The following is a 23,652-nucleotide window of genomic DNA, read 5'->3' on the forward strand; positions in this document are numbered from 1 at the left end:
TGTATAATCTTACATGGAGAGCACATGTTATTTCAGTATTTTATAGAACTTAACCACTATTTTATTGAGATCATCTTATTCAAGGTGACAAGTAACAATCTTAAAAGACACATTTAACTTTTGAGATTCCGTACTACATTCAAGAGAATATTGGTTTTGTGTATGAAGGACTTACTCATCTATTGCACTGAGGTTTTGAAAGGAAGTTGGTGCTTGCTTTAGAACTTCTGTAGTTTATGTACTTGCTTCGTCAGTCCTGGACGTCCCTTGTGTGTTCAAAATGAAACTTGAAAGACGTAGTATGACACTCAGCACATCTAAACTTAGTTGCACTATCCAGAAAAGGTTGCAGTATTTATCATTGGACAAATCAATAGCAATTGGCACAGTTCAAGCATTACTGCATTTCACCCTTGGTCTTTGCGTATTGATCAGAAACATTCTGAAAATGCTTAGAGCGCACTTAAGAAGTAAGTGACAAATTTGATAGCTGCTAGAAGTCAACGAAAGCCATCTCTCATCCTTTCTCAGTCTCTTGCTCTCTCTCTCTCTCTCTCTCTGCCAGACTTAGTTTGATGGACAGGCCCTCACATCGCCTTACACACTCTCCATAACAGATTAGATTCAGGACTTTGCTCTGTGTGTGCTGTCATGTACTACACTTCCTCTACTGCGCATGACAAGTGTGATCAATGTTCACTGTGTTTACACCTGCCTAGATCCTCCTGTATGCTCTTCCTCTATTCTGTCCTCCTCCAATGACTCAGTTACCAACGTTAGAAAGTTGGCTTCCTGTAACTTTGGCCTCTTCCCTCTCCTCTATGCAGCCCCGTACTGATCAATAGTATGGCTGCACGTTTCTGCACAGTAGCATGATGTACTTTTGATCAATGTTCTGATCAATACTTCATTTAATAGGCAAGACTAAGGGAGCAAGCATGCTGCATTAGGAATTAACAAAGAAATGAAAAGGAAGTCACAAAAGAAACAATGTATTGAGGTAGAGGTCTCAGAGAAACCTGGTAAAATTTCAGAGTCCGGGTCTGCTTTCAGTATGTGTGCTAAATCAGACTGGTTGTTTCCCTCCAACTCCAACAAGACTGAGGCATAGTATCAGGATGTAATTTCAGACAGGCCAGGAATATTCAAATCCTGGAAATGGCTCTAAGTGCAGTGTGGCTTTAGGCAGAGTGATTTTTAAAGTGGAGGTGGAAATGGGGCATGGGCAGAGAGAGGGAACAAGCCCTGTCTTGGCCATGTTCTGTTGCCCAAAGGGTTTGTGTATAAGTCGATATCTATGTCACCCCACCTCTCTCGTGGTTCTCCTGTCCCCTGGATAAGGGTATTCTCTTATCTCCCTGGAACATACCGACCCAGACCTTGCATGCTAACAGGCTTTCTTACTTAATCCTAGGCCACGGTGAGTCACATTAGGGGAAGAGTGGCAAAAAAAGAAAAGACTCCCATTTTTCTCTGATTCCCCTTGGAATTTGCTTTTGTGGAATTTTTTATTCATGGTGTCTTGTTTATTTTATTTTTTGCTCTTGCCTTATAGTGCCATGTGGAGGGAATATTGCATCAGACAATGGAACCATCTTTTCTCCTGGCTATCCGGAGGAGTACCCAAGCTCTGCGGACTGCACATGGCTAATCACGGTGGCCCCGGGCTTGGGCGTGCGCCTTAATTTTACCCTGCTGCAGGTTCATGGGCCCCATGACTTCATCACTGTGTGGTGAGCTAGCTGCTGGTTGATAGTGACTAAAACTAAGAAATGGCTACTCTCTCAGACAGGTTCTGTGCTTGCTTTAAAAACTCTTTGTAATAGAACCAGGTAATGGACACTGTCCTAACAGCACACAGCTCAGATCTATTAGTGCTGCCGTGTCCACAAATGTCCTCTCTGGTGTAAACAATGACTGCATCATGTGGCATGCTCATCATCCACATCAATCAGTCAACATTGCAAACTACAAATTTCTCCATAAGAATAAATTGGATTTGGAAGGCTGGTAATGGATTTTTGTGTACCACATTTATTTCCATAGCTGCTTCCAGTGCTACAATTTCCATGGCCTTTTTCTTTCCTTTGTGCTTTAATGGCTTGCTGGACAAGTGAGCAGCCAAAGCTTTAGTTCAGGATACTGTAATTCATCATCCTCCTAGCTTCTCTGTTTGTGTTGTGGAAAGTACAGTGTAACCATTTCAAGGACATCTGTCTGTTACATTTTAACCTTTCAGCTTCTCTGGGAAAGGTTATTAATGCAGGTCTAACATATGTCTATAAGTCTAGTTGTTCACTTAACAGCGTTAGTCAAGATCAGCCTTGGATCAGCTTTAGTTAGTCCAGGAAAGCTGAACAAAATCTACAGTCTTAAGGCACACCAATTAAACGATCCAAAATCATCTACCATCCATTATACATCATTGTTGCTGAATTCTCAAACCTGTTGGTCAGGTGGTGTTGATTTTTGGATGAAATCTGCTCTGACAGTAGTGCTGGCTGTAATTCAAATGACAGGCTTATATTAATGAGCTTGTTTTAACACACTACTGTTTTTATAGTAACGGCTCATTTACAAGGAGTTGTATGGCAGACAGTCCATAAAATCTAAGCCTAATAATAAAAGACTAAAATTCATGTCGTTATTTAACAAAGATAAATCGTATTAAGCAATATCGCAAAACCTAGAGTGTGGTTATACTAAATATTGGTGTAGCTGAAATATTCTGCTGAAATATTAGGCACAAATTTAACTGGTTTTTACAACATTGCTATAAACAAGAAATTAATATTGAGTAAGTGATATTTCGCACACAATACGGACACAAATTTTCTGTTTATTTTTGCCTTCCCTTCTTCCTTTCCATCTTAATCTGACAAGCTTTCATATTTTAAGGCAAAAGTAATTTTCCTGAAAAGTGTTCTTTGCCATGACCTCTGATCATGTCGCTAACACTACTGCAGTAAGTGTTTCGAACTAGGAAGTGGAATTTTGTGTGGTGAGCACAGATGAAGGGAGTGAGACTGTGAAATGTCCCAAGGCTGTAATACAAAATACTAAACATTCTTGGAACGTCGCTCGACCAGTCAAATTAGTGGTCAAATCATGGTGAAGCTTTTGTAAGGAAACATTTATGGGGGATGAGAGAGAGCATTTTTTCTTGTATTGTTAAATTCAAGAGAAAGAGAAAAAGAGCAGCTATTCAGGAAATGACAGTTTATGCACTATATGGCCAACAGTTTGTGGACACCAAACCATCATACCCCATATGCGGGTCTCTCCCAAACTGTTGCCACAAAGTTGGAAGCACACAGTTGTCTGGAATGTATTTGTGAGCTGTAACATCAAGTTTTCCCTTCACCTGGAATTAAGAGGTCTAGATGACCATGTTCTTGCATTACAATGCCCCTGTGCACAAAGCGAAGGCCATGAAGACAAGGTGGGAGTGGAAGAACTTGAGTGTCCTGCACAAAAGCCCAGACCTTTGGGATGAATTGGAACAACAACTGCACCCCAGTCTCGCTCAACATCTGTGCCCAACCTCGCCAGTGCTATTATGCCTGAATGAGCAAAAATCCCCACAGCCACATTCCAAAATCTAGTGGAAAGTCTTTCCAGAAGAGTGGAGGTTATTATAAAAACAACGGGTGACCAGCTTTTGGCAGCACATATGGGTATGATTATAAGGTGCCCATATACTTTTGGCCATATACTGGAAGTGATAACAGAACCTAATTTGTCTCAGAAAAATTCTACAACATTAAATTAAATTATAGATGGTAAAGAACAGTTGTATGCTGCTTCACTGAAACTGCACAAAACTGCAGATGGCTGTTTATTAAATCAGTGTAATCATTGGCAAATTGATGTGGTAGACAAATAATAAACTATGTCATTGATCATTTTCCTATAACAGCAAGGGACAATATCTGTTTGTATGTATATTAACAGAGGGAGCATTGGCCATCATTTGATTAAACTTGGTTTTACAAAGTACATCATCAATGCAGGGGGGCTTGGTGCTTAGTGGTTAGCACATTTGCCTTTCACCTCCGGGGTTGGGGGCTCAAATCCTGAATCTGCCCTGTGTGTAAGGTGTTTGGATGTGCGGTTTCCTCCAGGTACTCCGGTTTTCGTCCCCCAGTCCAAAGACATGCATTGTAGGCTTATTGGCATTTTCAAATTGTCCATAGTGTGTGAATGTATGTGCGATTGTGTGGTTGGCACCCCATCCAGGGTGTCCTCCGCCTTGTTCCACGAGTTCCCTGGGATAGGCTCCAGGCTCCCCCGCGACCATGTGTAGGATACACGTTATGGAAAATGGGTTTATGGATTATCAATGCAATGCCCTTGTAGTACCTCATTGCAGTACAGCATTTAATCATGTTTACACAAAACTAAGGTGTGATGTAATTAAATATCCCTTTCTCAGTGTTGAAAATGTTTGTGAAGACAGCCAGGGAAATGCTCCATCCTGGCAGCATGACTATTACAGCCAAGCAGCATTCCTCCAGCCAGACAGGCTCTTCTGAATGCACAGTAGAGAGTGTAATCTCTAGTGCCCACTCAGAGAGACACCAACAGACTGTTTTTAAACTGACTGACTATAGTCGAATTTGGGATCGGGAAATGGCCAAATTGCCGTAGCTGCACAGAGAGATGGAAAAGATAGGGGTAAGTTCCCACAGTAATTCGGCGCACAGTTCTAGCCAGCAGGAGCCAGGATTGAGAATTTGGAGGCTATAAAGCATACTCCCTCTACGTGGAGGCTGTCATTTGCCTAGGAATCCATGGGCTGGATTCAAACTCAATTTATAAAAATGCTGTATGTCAGATCAGATTGATTTGAGCAGTGTGAGTAGGAATTTAGGAGAAGCTTAGAGAAACTGAATTGTGTCTTCTTTCTCCGCAGGGATGGACCACAGGAAAATGCACGAAAGCTTGGTGTATTTACAGACAGTGAGCCTAATGACCCGCCCAGCAGCACATCCAATCAGATCCTTATACGGTTCCGCAGCAACTCAGAAAAAGGCGGACTTTTCAAGATCAACTACCAAGGTATTTCTGGCTTCCTATCATCATTCATATAATAAGTTGGTTTCTTCCATTTATATACACTGCAGTTTTCTGTCCCTCTCTCTTTCTCCAGCCTACAGACTCCAGTTTTGCTTACCCCCTCCCATCATCCCCAATGCAGAAATCCTGATGGCCAGCAAAGAGTTCAAAATAGGTATGTGTCCCATCTCTCTCATCCAGACCATAATATCAAGGGTGCCAGGCTTGAGCATGTGTGGTGTATGAGTGTCTGGCCTTTGCCAATGTATGCAGAATATTTGAGCATAGAAGCAGGCTGCCAGTTCATTTTCAGGCTTGAGCGCCTCTCATTAATAATGTTCCCAGAATAGCAGAGGCAGCCACACACACACACACACACCTCCCTCAGCAGTAACACACTCCCTCCTCCAGAACTCACTTTGAGGAGGGAAAGCTGCTTCACCGCCAACACAACAAATCCCAGAGGGCTGTGCTGATATGCTGATTCATTGCCAGAGCTGGCAAATTGGTTCATACAGAATTCAAAGCAGGAGATCTCATTGTATTGCTTAAAGCAGCATGATTATCCTATATTTCTTTATATTTTCTCTTTTTTTCTTTATTTTGTGGTTCTGGTAATCAGGCTGATTTTGACTATCCCAGTTGCACAAAATACAATTATTTTGTAAAATGGAGCATTATGTATAGATGTTTCCTTAGATTACGTAATTATTTGTGCTGAAAGAATGACTGTTTCCTGGGAGTTTATCAATTACTGGCACTGTGTTTATTTTTTATTTTTTCAAAATTGACTCGAACAGTGGTTCACAGGTGTTTCCGTGCTAGACAAGAGTTTTTCTTAGTTTCTTAATTGAAGATGTATCCATTACACTATGCAAAAAAAAAAACAAAAAAAAAAACAATGAAATAACATATTGATTGAAACTGTGTTGTGTGTATTATAACAAATAAATCAAATTAGTTAACCAATATATTTTGAAAATATCATCAAAAACAAAACAAAAAAATCTCAAACTTATTTGTGAGAAGAAAAAAAAAAAATTCACATGAGCATGATTCATTCATTCATCTTTCACTATCCTCTTTATCCCAGTCAGGATCACGGTAAATTCGGAGCCATTCCCGGCAACACCATGCATGACACATACATACACCCTGAAGGGGAGACGGTCCATAAGAGTTTGATACCAGGTCTTAACTTTTTCACTGGTCTTTCTGTTCTGAAAGGAACAGCTCCTGTAAGTGACTTGGTTTTGGGCTGATGCAAATTTATCACGTTGCAAATTCATCATGTTATCAAGACTCCGCAGAGGTTTAAACAGTGTTCTATCTCTGCCATTAAGTCATACTGATTCTCTGCTGTTGTGATCATTGATTATGCATGACATTAGCTTAATTCACCATTTTAGCAAAGGCTGTTGTCTTAGTAATAAACACACACACACACACAATTATCCTCTGTTAGCTGGTTTGTATTCAGTTCCTGAATTAATGGATATGTCATAGATATGCTGCTAAATCCAGTTATTATGTTTATGCATTAAGTTAAAATAGTGTGACTGACCCTGTGTATGATTTTCTCTTTTTGCTCTGTCACTGTTATTGAATTCATGCATAATCTCTTTCTGCAGCTTCAGGTAGAGGTTACAATGAAAAGTGCACTGTGCTGTTTCCCTAATTACACTGCAGCACAGGCATGTCAAGTCTCCTTTTGTCCTTTTATCCTTCCTAGTATGCTTGCGGTCATTATATCAGACAGTGAAGACCAATGCACTTCATTAAGCCTTGGGAAAGACAGAAATTACCAGCGATTGCTGCTGTTGATCTGTGCAGTCTGATCTATTTGTGAAGCTGATTGTCTATGCTAGAAGTTTGACGCATTTAATTTGTACAATTTTTTTCTACAGGTGATATAGTGCGCTACAGATGTTTACCTGGGTACCACCTCAATGGGAACAGCATTTTAACCTGCCGTCTGGGCACACACCTGGAGTTTGAAGGACCTCCACCTTCGTGTGATGGTAAGGCTTGATGTCATGTATGAACAGTTTACAGTGACTGTCTAGTCTTTCTGAGTAGTGTTTGATTTTTACTGACTACAAACACACCGCAATGGTTTTGAAGAACTATTTAGAGAGTAAGGATGCATTGCTATCTTTAATGGCCTGACCTGCCCAGTCACATGACCTTAAACCAGTTGAGCTGCATGGTAGGGTATCTCAGAGAAATCCTCTGAAAATCTGTTTGAAATAAATGTGGCAGCAGTTCTAGTTGCCAGTGAGGTCCTTCTGATGCTCATTTTATAGCTGCTACTGCTTCTTCTTCTCCTTCTCCTCCTCCTCCTCTGGGGTGTATGATAGCTAGTTGCCAGTAAGGTCCTTCTGATGCTCATTTTATAGCTGCTACTGCTTCTTCTTCTCCTTCTCCTCCTCCTCCTCTGGGGTGTATGATAGCTAGTTGCCAGTGAGGTCCTTCTGATGCTCATTTTATAGCTGCTACTGCTTCTTCTTCTCCTTCTCCTCCTCTGAGGTGTATGATAGCTAGTTGCCAGTGAGGTCCTTCTGATGCTTATTTTATAGCTGCTACTGCTTCTTCTTCTTCTCCTTCTCCTCCTCCTCCTCCTCTGGGGGGTATGGCAGCTTAGTGGTTAGCATGTTTGTCCCACCTCTGAATATGAACCTGTGTGTGCAGAGTTTGCATGTTCTAGCCATGCTTTGGGGGTTTCCACTAGGTACCCTGGTTCCACCTCCCCACCATCCAAAGACATGTGCTGTAGGCTAATTGGCATCTCTAAATTGTGCGTCGTGTGTGAATGTGTGTTAATATGCCTCATGATGGGATGCCACCCGGTCCAGGGTGTCCCCGGCCTTGTGCCCCAAGTCCCCTTTCATAGGCTCCAGGCTCCCCGTGACCCTGCGTAGGTTAAGTGGTATAGTAAATGGATGGATTGAAGGATTATGTTCTCTGTTACCTACATTTGAAACATGAATGCAATCTTGTCTTTCACTGAAAATGACTTATTTGCCTGTTGATGCAGATAATGTGAGACGACTGGATTGTGTTTCTCAATTCATATTTAAAGAAGATCAGAAACAGTACTATTTCGGCAGTGACAACTCTCTGAGAGAAATTGTGAGCTTTTATAGATGTTGATGGAGTGTAAATAGGTTTGGTCTGGCGGACTAGATCTGTTACGCTGCTGCTGAGCAAGTACAAATACTTACTCTGATAGTCATGGACAGACATGTAGAAGAAGAGAAGCATGCTGCTGCTGCAAACGGCATGGAAGGAGCTGATCCTGTAGCAGATCTAGACGGTGATGATGGGGAGGAAGAGTGTAGGATATGGAATTTAGTAGCATGCACAGGCCGTAGGTGGCGAATTGGTTGGGATTATAAAGGGTTAAATAGGTGCGGAAAAGCGTGGCTGATCAGGGAATCAAGGAAGCCAATCAGCGCTCAGACAGAGTTTCCTGGCTGACCTTGGCATTTTCAGCATTAACTAGCCAAATTTGAACACTCCACTATGCTTGAGGTCTCTTCATTCTTACCAATTTCATTTGGCCCTAAATTACCTAATCATTATACTCTTTTCATTATACCCTTTTCTCCTATCTCAGTGAAGGAGCATCAGCCACAGCACTGGTTGAACATTCAATAGATGACGAGAGGAAAAATGATGTGCTCACCATGCAGCGATCATTCACATGCCAATTTAGACTGCGTCTGCACAGCAGTTCAGCATCTCAGTAGAATAAGTCCTGCTTAATTGAACTAAAATGACTTTTTCATGTACAAGTGTACTTGCATTCAGTCCTGTGATCATGCACACTCAGTGGAATGAGTAGTTCAGTATTTAGAGCTCCAAAGTCATTTTCCTACTTGCTTTTTTTTTCAACTGACGGGTTGTTCACAGCACACCAGGTAAACTTGAATTATTTATAAGAAGTATCCATGAATAATTCAGATTAATTAATGATGAATTGCTGTGAAGTCCATTTTTTTAAATGTATGGGATCACTGTTTGTGATTCAGCATCAATTTATTTCTATGAGATGAACTAGAAAGCTGTTTTTATAGATTTATAAATCCTTCTTAGCATTCTAGGCACATGTTTTTTTGCCATATAAATTGTGAAGCAGTTGTACTTTTGTGTCAAGAACTCTGTAAAAAACGTAAAATAAATAATACACGCACACACGCACACACGCACGCATGCACACACACACAAACACACACACACACACAGTTTCTCTTCCGGTGTTTGTCCTCACTCAGCATGTGTGTAAATGGTGACTGGTCTTTTCTGTTTATTGGCAATGCATCATAGGAAAGATTGCAGCTATTTTTCAGACCTTGATGAAAGCCTACAGAAGAGACCTGGCCTAATAAATGCGATTAATTATACACAGGAATCGTTAGTGCTTCTAGCATAGGCAAGTATTACAGGGAACAAAGGTTGGAAGAGAGCAGGAGAACGAGAGTGGAAGCACGAGTGCTTGATTTGCTCTTCTTTAGTGCAGCCTCCAACATGACCCAGCACTCAAGAGTGCTGGGTTTTAACTGGAGTAATTCTTCTTATCATTATTTAGGGGCTAGCGGCAGATAATCACACCAGCTCTATGAATAGGGCTATATTGAGGGGCAGCATGGTCATGTAGCACACGTTCTATCCAGTTCTCAGTTGTATTATAAAGGCCATGTTTCATCAAGCAGAGCAGAGAGAGAGAGAGAAAAGAAATCCTAAAATAAATCATACTTAATAAATAGCTCTAAAATACCAGGAGGTGAACATAGCAGTTAGTGCCTGACTGACCTACAGAGGTCGCTGAGACTCAAGACCACATACTCACAACCATTCGGCCCAACCAAATTACAAACACAGAAAAGAAAAATTGCATTATTTATTGGACAAAGACCATTAATATTCAAGACAAACTGGAATGTTATTAGGCAATAAATTGCGAGTACACATGACCACGGTGACTGATAACAAATTAAGAAAGACACTGATGATGTACAGACTCAGTGAGCACCTCCGGGGTTGGGGGTTTGAATTCCGTATCCCATCCTGCATGCACGGAGTTTGCATGTTCTCCCCATGCTTTGGAGGTTTCCTCAGGGTACTCTGGTTTCCCCCAGTCCCAAGACATGCGTTGTAGGCTGACTGGCATTTCCAAATTGTCCATAGTGTGTGAATGAGTGTGTGAATGTGTGTGCGATTGTGCCCTGCAAATGTGTGTGCAGTTGTGAAAAATTCCACACACCAGGCTTGTCCCCGAGTTTCCTGGGATAGGCTCGAGGTGTCCCGTGACCCTGTGTAGGATGAGCGGTACGGAAAATGTAGAGATGGATATTTGCTGAATTCAATACATACACCCCAACTCAAAAACTCCACTTTGTTCTTGGCAACAGAGCCATTAGTGCAAACATCGCTGAAAAATTTGTAGCTTCTTGTCAGAGCCTGAGGGACAACCAGAGCTAAGGAAGAGCTGTAAACCAATGACCCCCACCTCCACCATCACCATCCACGCTAACCCTGCCTACCACCATAAACACTCACCTAGACTAACCCCACTTCAACACTTTATCCCTGTGTTCATGTGTTACCATTTATGTATGTGATGTTGCATCTAGTTATTAATTTTGCTACATATTTATTTTAAGACAGACAGAGAGAGAGAGAGACAGAGAGAGAGAGGATGTAGTAGGAATAAATGTTATGATGTTTTCAGGTGCTCTTTATCTCTGTGGTTTCATGGTTTGGTTGCTGGAATTAAAGGGTTGTTTTTGAGATAGACAACGGGAAAGTGGCACTGACAAAAAAGAACATATAAAAAGGACTGCTTAGTGTAGCAGTCATATGGTTTAGAAAAGTCTAGGCGAACAAGAATAAAAGGGCTAGTAGACAAACAGAAAGGGAGTGGGAGAATAGGAACATGAAGGTGGTGAGAAGAGAAAGAGGCACAGCTCATTGAAATGCAAGAGATATCCAGGCTGCAGCTGCCCCCATATCACGCTCCGCAGTGTCTCACTGTACACTCTCATCATTCCCCTGCTTTCTCATCTCCCTCCAGGTCATCAATGCTTTCCGTTTGCTATCTCTGCTTAACAGAAAGGACCTCCATTTTTACATACAGTACACACACAAAAACCCAGCTGCCTTGGAAATGTAATGTTAAAGGTAAAGCATTGTGGGAATTCCAGAGGATGGGATTGCGAATTAACATTAGTTGAATATTTCTGCATTGCATTTCATTCAGTAGTGTCACCTATGAGCATTGCAGTCATAGTGACACTGAGGTTTTCCCATGCAAACACTCCCCAATGTCTCTAGACTCATAGATTGGTGTTCAACTAAGTAGTAAAGCAGTGCTAGCCGCCACACTGCCATGGCAACTGAGGAAAGTGGAAAGCTTTAGACTTGCCAGGTTAATATGTCTAATACTCAAGCCAAATCCTCTGAAGACAAATTGGAACTGCTGATGGTTACATAGAGAAACTGTGGTAGAAAATGGGGGAAATGCTTTAAATTAATGCTCACATTATTTAATTAATAATGTTAATTAACCCTCTTACCCCGTATGGCCGAAAAACCGGCTTGCCCGTCTTTGATCTATTCCCGTAAGGACAATATACCGGCTTGGTCGTCTATGCCAAATACCCGTAAGGCCGATATAGCGGCTTTACAGTGTAAACGTTATCCCCGTAAGGCCGGTGTACCGGCATGCTATGTTTCCTTACTTATTTAATTATTATTTTTTAACCCGGAAGGTTGATGACGTCATGACGTCACGACGTGATTACGTTATTACGCCAGCATTACGATGAAGATCCAAGCGTGAATATTGGTGTAATAGTAGAAGTGAACTAAAAATGCCAAAGTGAAAAGCTAATCGTGTTCCAGCTAAAGTTACACCTACAGTGAACACAGGTACATCTAAAACAGTGAAAAAAAAAGAGAAAACATACACAGTTACACAGGCGAGAGCGAGGATTCTAGATAGTGACAGCAGTGAAAGTTCAGGCGATGTTGAAACCGAAACCGAAACTGATAGAGACGCAATCTCTCCTGATTCAGACCCTGATCCGTCTTCATCTTCAGCATCAACCAGTGCAACTGACACTGCAGGGGTCTAGAGTCATAACGGGACCATTTCTGTGCATTCGTGAAAACACTACCTGCTGGTCTGATTATCACCAGAAACTTTACTTTTGGCACGAAAATTTTGCATATATATATATATTTTTTTAAATGTTGCTTTAATTAAACTTAATTAGACTGTTTATTGACTGTTTATTCAACCCATGGCTAAAAATAAGACAATATAACAAATTAAATTACTAAATGTTGATAATTTACTGAACTCTGGTCTCTAAGTATAAATACTGGTTTTTCAGCCTCAGTTCTGAATTTTGCCAGTTAACAACCTCAAACATATCTATTAATTAAGTTTTTGGCTTATATTGGTATTTATATGTTTAATTTTACTCTTTGAATAATGAGTATTTATTATGTAATTGCTTTTTTTCAGAAAGTGTGTTTGTATGTGTAAGAGTGTTTCCCCTTCACACCACCATTACAGTCACATAAACTTATAGAGAGCGTACCACAGAGCTAAAAGCTTGTTTGTCATACACTGATCTGCTCTGCTACTGTATTATATTAAGAGCTTGGTTTGGTAAACTCAAATACTGGTGCTGATCTGGATTGCCAGTTGATGCTCTCTGGCTCAGAGGAAAACATTAGTTAGCAGTCATCCTGGATGTGTTGTGCATATAGTGAAGGCTAAAGGATGTTATCCAGTTTATGTTCCAGATATTTTACTGACACTGAATGACTAATCTAAATCAAATTTCTAATATACTGTATCCCCGAGGTCATCGCTGAATTATGATTTACAAATTACAATATAATATGGTTTTCCAAATGAAAATCAGCTGTAATCATTAACATGAGATCCCTCGAGTAGTCATTAGTGTACACGCTTACCATGTATTTTATATCATAGTGCGCCCACTGCTTATGTAATTCCTGGTTTACATCTGGGTAATGTTATGCATAGTCACAACATCAGTTTATACGGCACAGACAAACTCCTACACACTTACCTGCAAATATCTTTCGTTATGCAGTGATGAGCTAGCCTATCTTTGTGATTTAATGAAACATTGAGCTCTACAGAGGTTCGTAGGCCTCTGTATTTTATTCTCATAAATGAGATGTGTCAAAGCAAATAGTGCAGTACACTTGCCTGGACACGGTATTTGCTCAGCACACTAGTACATGATAGCTGCTCGGATATGCTCAAAGAGGAAAGGTTAATATTCTTTCTCCTTAATGACTGTGCAGTTTGTACAATGTTAATGAATGTAACATTTTTCTAACTGAATTGTTCTTACAATTCAATACTTACAATTTGTGCTTACAACGTCGGTACTCACAGCAAAATATGGCTGATTGGAATCCATTCTAATGACATGAGGATATTAGGGACAATCTAATGATTTATTTAAAATAATATTTCAAATTAATATTTTATTTTCAATCTAAAGTTTGGGTAACGGGATTGTACTTTCAAAGTGACTTCATCAGTCACATAATATCACTGAAAAAAAAGCATGAGAGAAAGAAAAGAAAAGGGAACAAGATGACTTTTTCTGGCTTTCCATGAGCTTCAGGAAGTTCAGACATTGATGAACATATGACTTAAGGGATATCTGTAATATTTCTTTGGGGTGAATGTGTTCAGTTAATAGGCTTGACTGAATGTTATTTTTAAAATGGCTTGGTGACTTGGAGGCACATTTGCCTCGCAACTCTGGGGCTGGGGGTCTGATTCTTGTGACAGTGTAAGGAGGTATAGAGGTATAAGGAGGTATAGATTTTATATATATATATATATATATATATATATATATATATATATATATATTCTGTTCCATTCATTGAAACAGACTCTCCTTATGTCAATGCAATAAGTTCTGCAATTGACATGCAAAGGATGAGGATTCTTTGAAAGGAAGATGCACAAATCAGTGACTGGATTTACTGAAGCATTTACTCTCTTCTCTCTTCTGACCATATTAGGTGAATATTTGCATAACTTGATTTCCCACATAAATAGATGAGAGGACTTAGAATCCAACATTCTACTCAATTCTATCCTAAACCTACATGTGTATATTATAGTGAAAACTATACACACTCACACTCACATCATCTGAACGCTGCAGCTCCAGTAAAATTCATTTAGAAAGTAAAGAAATGGAAAATTCATATTTCATTTCCAAAATCCAGGTGTCATGAATATTTAATGGTAACATTTTTTTCTGTCCAGAGGTTTATAACCTCTGTGACTAGAGAAATGAGATGGAATATTAGAAACATGTCAGAGGTGAGGCTTCATCCTTCATGTTGTCATTTATTCAGACAGCCACAGCATAAATAATAGGGATGCTAATACCGATGTGAAGTGATGAGATCAGGCTCTGCATAAAGCCTGATAATTCAAAGATAAATGTGGGAAGGTGTCGTGGCCTCACAAGTACACTGTTTGTGTTTGTGGTGCTATATGGCATGTGAGTTATAAAGCATAACAGAACATGTAGGAAAATAATCAATAATGGGACGGTGTGATTACCACCCCAAATTTATAGCAGCACTTTCTGTGTGTTATTACTCCTATAACACAGCAACTGGCCAACAATTACATTTTTCTGTATATATTAAAGAATGACACATTGAAACAAATTAGTTACTGTTATCACTTATGTTATTGCAACTATAAACAGTTATTCCCTCACCAGGCTCTCTCTATTTTCTCAAAGTGTATAAGACAGACAATAAATAAATAAATAAATAAATAAATAAAATAAATAAATAGATGCAGCTTGCCATGTTACTGAGAAACTGCAAAGCTTTCCTGAACTTTTCTCCTGTCAGAAAACATAAAGTAAAACTCTCTGACTGTTACAAAGCACTGACACTGGAGACTCCTTCCCAAAACTTCAACATATCAACAATTACACATCAACAATGGTTTTGTTTGTTTTTGTTTTTATCTGTTTATATGGAGCATCTACTATGCAAGCTCCTTTGTAAAATGTTGCTATAGAAATAATAACATTAAAATGAGTGCATTAATATAATCCTTGCAGCTGAAAGTTCTGTCAGATCTGTTCTCTTACAGACAATTAATCAAGAAATTCTGACCAATCAAAATCGAGAATTCAACAGTGCTGTGGTACAGTGTGCCTCTCATCTCATCACAGGCCAAAGAAACTCATAAGAACGTCACAGTAATGAACTCCAAATATGACATGTCAGTTACACTCTTTGGTACATTGCAGCTCTATTCTGGAAATATGTATGGGGAAACACTTACATACTTTTAAAACTAAACAGGCTAATGGATAATTGAAGCATCAAGTCTCAAGATATAGACAGGATACTTATATTATACAGATTTAGCAGTATTTTTTCACAGCTCCTGCAACACATACACATCCATGCGACTGACTTCCGAAATGACGAGTTCAGCACCTGCAAATGCTTATTCCATTTTCAAATTAAATGAAGTGAGACCTCTATCTCTCTTTCTCGCTCTCTGTCTCTCTCTCTCTTTGTGTGTGTCTCTCTCTCTCTCTCTCTCTCTCTCTCTCTCTCTTTGTGTGTGTGTCTCTCTCTCTCTCTCTCCCACACACACACATACACACACACACACACACACACACACACACACACACACACACACACCTTGATGTGAATAGAGTCTGACATGAATTTGTCAAATATTATATGCTTTTTTTTTCCCACGTCAGGGTTCATTCATTTAGAGCTAGAGAGTTAGCGGTGGTAGAATTTGAACTGTTCTGACCCTAAGTTGTACAGAGGCTTGACTGCTGGCTTTCTCATATAACATTTAGAAAGAACAAATGTTGCATTGATCTCTACAGTAGGTCATCATTCAGCATTGATCCGTCTTATGAATCTGTTCCTCGTGCTTTCAAACCCATTAAATAAAAGCTTTTTTTTTATTGCTGCCTAAAAACTAGAATGTCTTACAGTATCTAACCTCAGTGATATAGACATCACTGTTGATCTGCCTCTGCAACTCTTTTGCAGGGCTACAGATTATTTTCAAATTAAATGAACTGAGACCCCCCCCCCCCTTCTCTCTCTGTGCTTCTCCCAGTGATGTGTCCAATGAATGAGGTGCTGACAGCCTCTACAGGAGTGATTCTGAGTCAATCCCCAGGCAGTGGCTTCCCCCACTTTGAGTCCTGCTCCTGGATAGTGAAGGTGGAGCCAGGCTACAACATCACCTTCACTATTGAACACTTCCAAACCAGCAGACAGTTTGATGAGCTTGAAATCTTTGACGGTGAGTGTTTTAAGTGGGTTTCAATCCCAACAGATATGATATCCTCACTAATGGTATCTTTTTCTTCTTCTTCTTCATTAGCCAAAAGTCATTCATTTAAATTGGGGGGGGTTCATGACAAAGTGTCATACGAAGAATAATACATGACGAGTTGTGCTGTTACAAGTTACATCTTAAAACAAGTTAGTTTCTGTTATCACTTAAGTTAAAACTGGTGAAGTCATTCCTGCACCAGTGTCTGTTTTTCTGTTTTGAGGTTAATGAGACAAAATGCAAAATAAAATGCATCTTGTCATGTATACAAGAAACCAGAAAGTACAAAGTCCTCTGTCCTGAAAACTTTCCTGTGATTCCATGGCAGAAACTGGCTGATACAAAGGGACCCCACCTGTAAATATTAAATAATCAGCTCCTTAAAAAAAATAAATCATCAGTCATATCAATAATTACATGTTTTCTTTTTTTTTTTTATTTAAATAAAACCCATTTTGTAATCTATTTATTGTTAGACTTAGAGTATGTGCAGCATCAGTTGTACAAGTCCCTATATTTGAGCTGTTACTATAGAAATAATAACTTATTTTTATTACAACAAGCACATTAATATATTGTAAGCCTTGAGTTACATCTGGTGCTATGGTTGGAGTTGTGCTGTTATCATAAATTAATCAACACCTTCAGATTCAAGAATTCAGCAACACTATTGTACAAAATATGATTACCATCCAGAGTTCATCATATGAAGCAAGCATCAGATTTAATGGTGGTTACTAGTACTGTGAATACATAACATGTACTAGTTTCATGTTGTTCTCAAAACACTACTGAATAATGCATTCCAGGTTAGTGGTATTTTATCTGGTTTATTTAAATTTGCATCATATACCTGTACATCCTGTACATACCTGTATACCTGTATGTCATGACTGAATAAATTAACAAAACTTATTAGGTGAATATGCCATATTGTTGCTTATTTTGCGGCAGTAGTGTGCCTGTGATGCAAAAGCAACAGGTAGGACAGACTCATTCTTTTTCACACAGTCACACAATGACATCCAAACTTGAAAAGGCAGTGGAAATTGCTTTAGTCTGTAAGAATGGCACAAGGGCATCTAGTGGGTCATGGCCCACACTGTGGGTCAAAATGCTCCCATTTAGGGTGAGCTTAGAAACTGGATTAGAGAGCTAACAGGTCAGTGCACATACACAGAGTGTCAGCACATTGTGGGCGCTATTAACGCAAGAAAAGATTACTGTTTAGTGGTGACAGAGGAAAAGATTCACAATCAACCTTCTTCTTTCTTTGTTCCTGTCTTCTTTGATTGTATCAGATGTTTAAATGAAATGAGCACATTTCTATCAATTTAGTGCTGCATGAGCTCTCTTATTGCAGTAATGCTTGGTGCCTATAGCTTTTACCTTGCCTCTGAAGCTAATTAAATTGAATTTGATACATTGCTTTTCTGTATTTCTGTTCTGTTCTATTGTTACTGGTTTCCACATTTTATATGGATAGTTAGACATCAAAGCTATAAAATAACAAAGGTCTAAAAGGCATAACCGAAAATGTGTGTGTGTGTAAGCATGGAGACTTTTGTGCATGAATTCTTCAGTATATATTTAATGAGGGACACTGTGGATCTGGTGCCTATCCCAGGATGCCAGTCTACTACAACACACACACACACACACACACACACACACACACACACACACATACATATATATATATATATATATATATAGGCTTGGGGAGTAATGGAATACATGCAATGGCGTTATGTATTCAGGATACAAAAAACTGGTAAGTGGTACAAAACTGGTACAAAACTGGCACAAAAAACTGGTAAGTGTAATTCATTACAGTTACATCAAAAAACAAAGTAATCAGATTACAGGTATACTTTGTAAAAAATGGGAATTCTATCAGGATTACTTTTTTTTTTCATTTAAAACCAAAGAAATGAATCTGTTGACATAACACAATATAGGCAGCTGCTTGTTTATAGTTCTGGTTCTCTCTTGCCAGTCGTGGCTCACATGAGCAACCTCATGGTACAAGCGCAATTAAAATTTTGCTCAAAGTTAATTTGGTAGAAATGAACACATTGTTCTCTGAAATACTTTTGTTAGGGTGACCATACGTCCTCTTTTTCCCGGACACTTCCTCTTTTTCGGACCTTGAAAAAACGTCTAAATTTGAAAATGAAAATTTTAATTTCTTGTTATCACATTGGTTCGTATTACGTTGTTATCATGTTATCACAATGCTTTGTATTCGGACATTCAAATGTGTGAAGGGTGGCAGAAGGTACATTCGTGGCATCTGATATTTATTATATTCCATGGACATTCAAAAGAATGTAGGAATAAATGTAAAACGTGGGCAGAGTGAAACCAATTTTATTTATTTATATATATTTATGTGATGCGAATAGTGTCTTTTTCAGTGTATTAAAATCTGAATTCATAGTAACACTGTTTTGAATGCTATTATATATATGCAATTATTCTGTCATTCTCTCCTAAAGGAAATTTAGAGTGGCTGGTCCACCTACTTCATGTTTTTTATGGGGTAATGGGAGGAAACCAGAGGAAACCCGACAAACAGTCATCAGAGTTCAGGGTAAAACCAAAGACGCTGGAGCTTTGAGGTAGCATCTCTACCCTCTGTGCCAACACTGAGGCTTGTTTTTAATGTTTGTGCATCTGTACCCATCAGAGTGTACAAAACATGTCTGACAGTCTTTAGACAGTCCGTCTAATAATGCTTAGACTAAATTTTTTAATACCGAATGTCATTAATAAACAGAGAACAGAAATGTTTCAGTTTTATACAACCTAAAATTAATTTGACTTAGGTTTGTTAAAGTACTGCATGTTGGGGATAATAAATGTCAACTGACTTGAAAACATAACTGTTCATTTAAAAAAATGAAGACACAGCTTTAGTAGTTGACACTGTTGTAAATATATTCATACTCTGAAACAGAATGTGTGAGATTTTGAGGCTGTAGCTGTGACTCAGGCAAATGTACACATTTGTCTAACTATCCTATCCTTATATCCATTTATATAATTATAAATGCAGCTACTTAATGCCATGCCTATACCTGAGCCTAAGTCTACACTTTGCCAGACCTTTACTGCAGCTGCCTTCAGTAGCTTCTTGTTTGTGGGGCTTTCTGTCTTCAGTTTTTTCTTCAGTAAGTGAAAAGCATGCTCATTTGGGTCAAGGTCATTCGACATTTAATTTCTTTGCGTTAAGAAGAAATCTGCAGTGGTTTGCATCTTGTGGTAAACCGTCTGTATTTTCATTTATGAAGGCGTCTCTTGATCGTAGACTTTGACTTATGATACTCCTACCTCCTCCAGAGTGTTCTTGACATGGCTAGATGTTGTGAAGGGCTTTTTCTTCAACAAGGAAAGAATTCTACAATCATCCACTGTCTTCTGTGGTCTTCCAGCCCCTTTGGTATTGCTGAGCTCACCAGTGCATTCCTTCTTTTTAAGAATGTACCAAATTGTTGATTTGGCCACTCTGCTATCTCTCTGATGGGTCTGTTTTGGATTTTGTTTCAGCCTAATGATGGCCTCCTTCACTTGCATTGACACCTCTTTTTTGCATATTGAGATTTCCCATGAACAGCTAGCAAACGCAAATTCAACATTTGAACTCATTGAATGAACTCAAGACTGTTTATCTTCTTAATTTGTCATGAAATAACAATGAAACAGTCCACACCTGGCCATGAAACTGCTTAGCAGTCAATTGTCCAATTACTTTTGAACCTGTGACAATGGAGGGACGCTGTAAAAAATATGCACACTGCATCTGTTTACAGATTATAACAATCTACTACTTAAATGCTCTTTGGACCAAATAGCTGTTAAGTGAAGGATTTTACGCTGCTGTCTGTTTTACATTCATCTCACAGATGTGTTTGTATTCAAGCCACACTGTGTGCTTGCGTGGTGCGTGCGTGCGTGTGTGCTGTTTAAAACCTGACAGAGCATGAATGATGTATGGGCTGCATTTCATACAGAAGTGAAAGTGAAGAAAGGGTAAAGGTAGAAGAGTTAAGTGAGGCTCAATGAACAGTTATGTCTGAACAGGAACACACTCTATTTTAATGGCTGACAAAGCCTCTTGACTGCTGTGTGTGTGTTTGCTTGGCATTTGGGCAAACTGTGAGCTGCACCTTAGGGGAGCTGGGGTGCTTACCAGTGATTACAGCATTGTATATTACGCTGAGCTGAGGAGTCAGTGACTTCCATCATATAGTGCCAAATATAACCTGCCAGAGAGGTCTAGTTCCAGCCATTCTAAACTTTACATGCACAAGGATAGTAGAAAATCCAGTGATGTAGAGATCTGAAAGTGCCCCTGCAGATGGTGTGATAAAGGTTCCATGACACTAGCTGTATAAGAGTATATATTTTTACTTCTATTATTTATTTGTGTATTAAAATGTCGAGTTGTAGTTAGTGGAAATGCTTGTAGTTTGATATAGCAAATGTCCAATGTGCACATTTATACCAAACCACAAAAAAAACGCTCATTTTCAGATTAGCTGACAGGTGTGTATTAATATATCAAGACACCGCTGAAGTAAATCCAGTTTTAATCACAGTTCTAAATCAGGCTCTTAATTCGGAATGTACTCAGAAACACAAGGAACAGAACAACATTTGAACTCAGCATATCAACATGTTGAAATATAATCACGTCGACAGAAATGTTTATTAACGGTTTAAGCTAGGCTGTATTTATGGTATTCAATCACCTTCACTATTTTAATATCATTCTGAAGTGAGTAAGTAAAACACAAAACATGCTTTAAGCAAATGTATACCACAGTGCTGTCCAATTCTCAAATCTGAATGTTATTTAACAAAAAAAAAAACATAAGCATTGATATGGGTACGCTTTCTTTAAGGAGACATTTCTAATGTATAATATCTATGGAAGGAGCGAGCCTCCAGTGTCAGAGCTTTTTAACAGTCAGTAGGTGTTCAGAACAGAAGACTTTCTGGTTTCTCTGTAACACAAGACAGACTGCGCTGTTTCTGTTTTCTGGGTTTTTTGCTTCAGGAGAGATACAAATGTTGCCGTAACATGACAGGAACTAACTTGGATAAAAAGTATGACATTTTCCTGCTGTTGTACTTAATATAAAAGACTTCACCCCATCATTGATTAATTTCCTGTAGCAGCACACCTCATCATGTTGTATTCTTTACTAAATGTGTGCTGATGTGTTCTAATGTCTGAAATATAATGGATTTGAAGGTGGAAACACAAGTCTACTTTGTGTTGTGGGCATCTCATTGGACATGATATCATATATAAAAATCTAGTATAGATTTATATTGTGAATAGATTTTGAATAGATAATCTCAGAATTATGTTGTGCAAAGACACAAGAGAAACCAGCTGAAAAAAAAATTATCAAGGGTTGCCATTAATTCACAAGTGCAGCTCTCTTGTGTTGTAATCAAATCAACTTTTTTTATTTTTTTTTTTATTTTAAGGTCCATCCAGACAGAGTCCTCTTCTCATCACTCTAAGCGGGAACTACTCATCACCACTGGGCATCACCAGCTCTACCAATAAAGTCTACCTGCACTGGTCTTTTGATCACACCTCCAGTCACAAAGGCTTTCGAATCCGCTACTCAGGTGAGCTACTTAAAGTGATGATGCTCACTGCTAATGTACATATCCATTTCTAATCTCCCAGACTAGAGATTTACAGATTGGTACTGGTGACACCTGCTGAATCCTGTATGATGTATTGTTGTGTAAATATTTAAAACGTTTCCGTATGCTTCTTATCCTTCTGATGATAAGGAGCATACGGAAACGTTTTAAATATTTACACAACAATACATCATATAGGATTCAGAAGGTAATGATTATCAGTTTCAAAAGGATGACTAATCATCTGCTGCTCTCGCACAGTGGGACCTGTTCTCTCCTGCTGGCAGTGTCTTTAGTTTTCTGCTCTCTTTTCATGCTTGATGGAGTTCTGATAGCCAGATCAGTGGCAGGCTGAGTTAGTGGCACCAGCATACAGGTTTGCATCCTCAATATGGCCCACCCTGCTGAAGTACCTTGGGAAGAAAACAGATGGCAAGCCAGATTCTAAACATTCTACTGTTTGCTTTAATAATCCATCTTTTATCTCCACAGGCTGGCTCTCCATCACCAGTTGTAGCAAGTTCCTAAACTCGTTCTAACTCAGTGCACTTCCTTTTCTTTTCTTTTCTTTTCTCATACCTTTACTTCCAATCATTATTGTGCATTAACACTTTCCATGTGGTGAGTGACTGGCTGTGATTAGTGTGCAAGCTTTTTTTCCTAAGGTGTTGAGAGGAAAGGTGAAAATGGAATGGGGAGATTGATAGCTAGACAGATTTTTTCTACCAACTGGGAAAGAAAGGCATTAAGGTGACATTGAGATTTGTTTTCATTTTGATTTCATTGACCATAAGGTCTCAGGCATTAGCTCTTAGGTGAAGGAATAAACCATATCTGGATGTACAGCAGATTGAGAGGCTGAAGGCTGTCTTAAGCATCTACTTCTACTTCTTCTACTTCTAATCTGTTGGAGGCTGAGAGCCAGCGCCCCTCTCAGCTGCCACTCTAAGTCCAGCAGCATATAGAGTCCTACAATTTTACCACTTCATGGGGAGTTTTACTTAACGTTGTACACTATAGCTGTATTTTTCCCAAATTGGCCCCATTTTCAAGATCCTTCTCATTTCTGCTAATGGATGAATACTTGAGACCTTCCTATTTTCTATCTTAACAGGGCAGTTTTTTTTAGAAAGCCATACCACTCCTAAAACCTGAAATAAAGCCTACTGTTCCATTTCTGCCAACTTTTTTTTGCCTTTTTCTTTGAGTGGATACATCTTATCTTATTGTCTGTGTGATTTGAGAGTTCTTGAATCCCAAAAGTTACAGGTATAGCTCCCTGTATGGAATTAACATTTTTATGGCAATTTTAAGATGGTAGCAGAGATTAAAAGTAATAGATGGAATGGCATTCTCTGCCCACTGTGCAAAAGTCTTAGTCACATGCAAAGAAATGCTATAAAGCAAAGATGCCTTCAAAAACAATTAAATTAAATGTTTCTCCATTTTACAAAACACTATAAAGAGCAGTAAACAGTAATAAATGAAACAAAGGCAATATT

The 23,652-nt window shown here is 39.1% G+C and overlaps 1 protein-coding gene across 1 annotated transcript in view; it reads left to right on the forward strand.

Annotated features, from left to right (window-relative positions):
- csmd2 (CUB and Sushi multiple domains 2) overlaps positions 1-23,652 on the forward strand; it is a 362,365-nt gene that overhangs the window by 300,766 nt on the left and 37,947 nt on the right. The window contains exons 43-48 of the mRNA XM_053612473.1: positions 1,556-1,733; positions 4,916-5,061; positions 5,153-5,233; positions 6,966-7,079; positions 16,256-16,444; positions 21,983-22,129. Coding sequence (XP_053468448.1) covers positions 1,556-1,733; positions 4,916-5,061; positions 5,153-5,233; positions 6,966-7,079; positions 16,256-16,444; positions 21,983-22,129 — 855 coding nt within the window. The remainder of the gene's footprint in view (positions 1-1,555; positions 1,734-4,915; positions 5,062-5,152; positions 5,234-6,965; positions 7,080-16,255; positions 16,445-21,982; positions 22,130-23,652) is intronic.

Source organism: Ictalurus furcatus, chromosome 24 (genome assembly GCF_023375685.1).
Source record: "Ictalurus furcatus strain D&B chromosome 24, Billie_1.0, whole genome shotgun sequence".
In the NCBI taxonomy this organism is placed as follows: domain Eukaryota; kingdom Metazoa; phylum Chordata; class Actinopteri; order Siluriformes; family Ictaluridae; genus Ictalurus; species Ictalurus furcatus.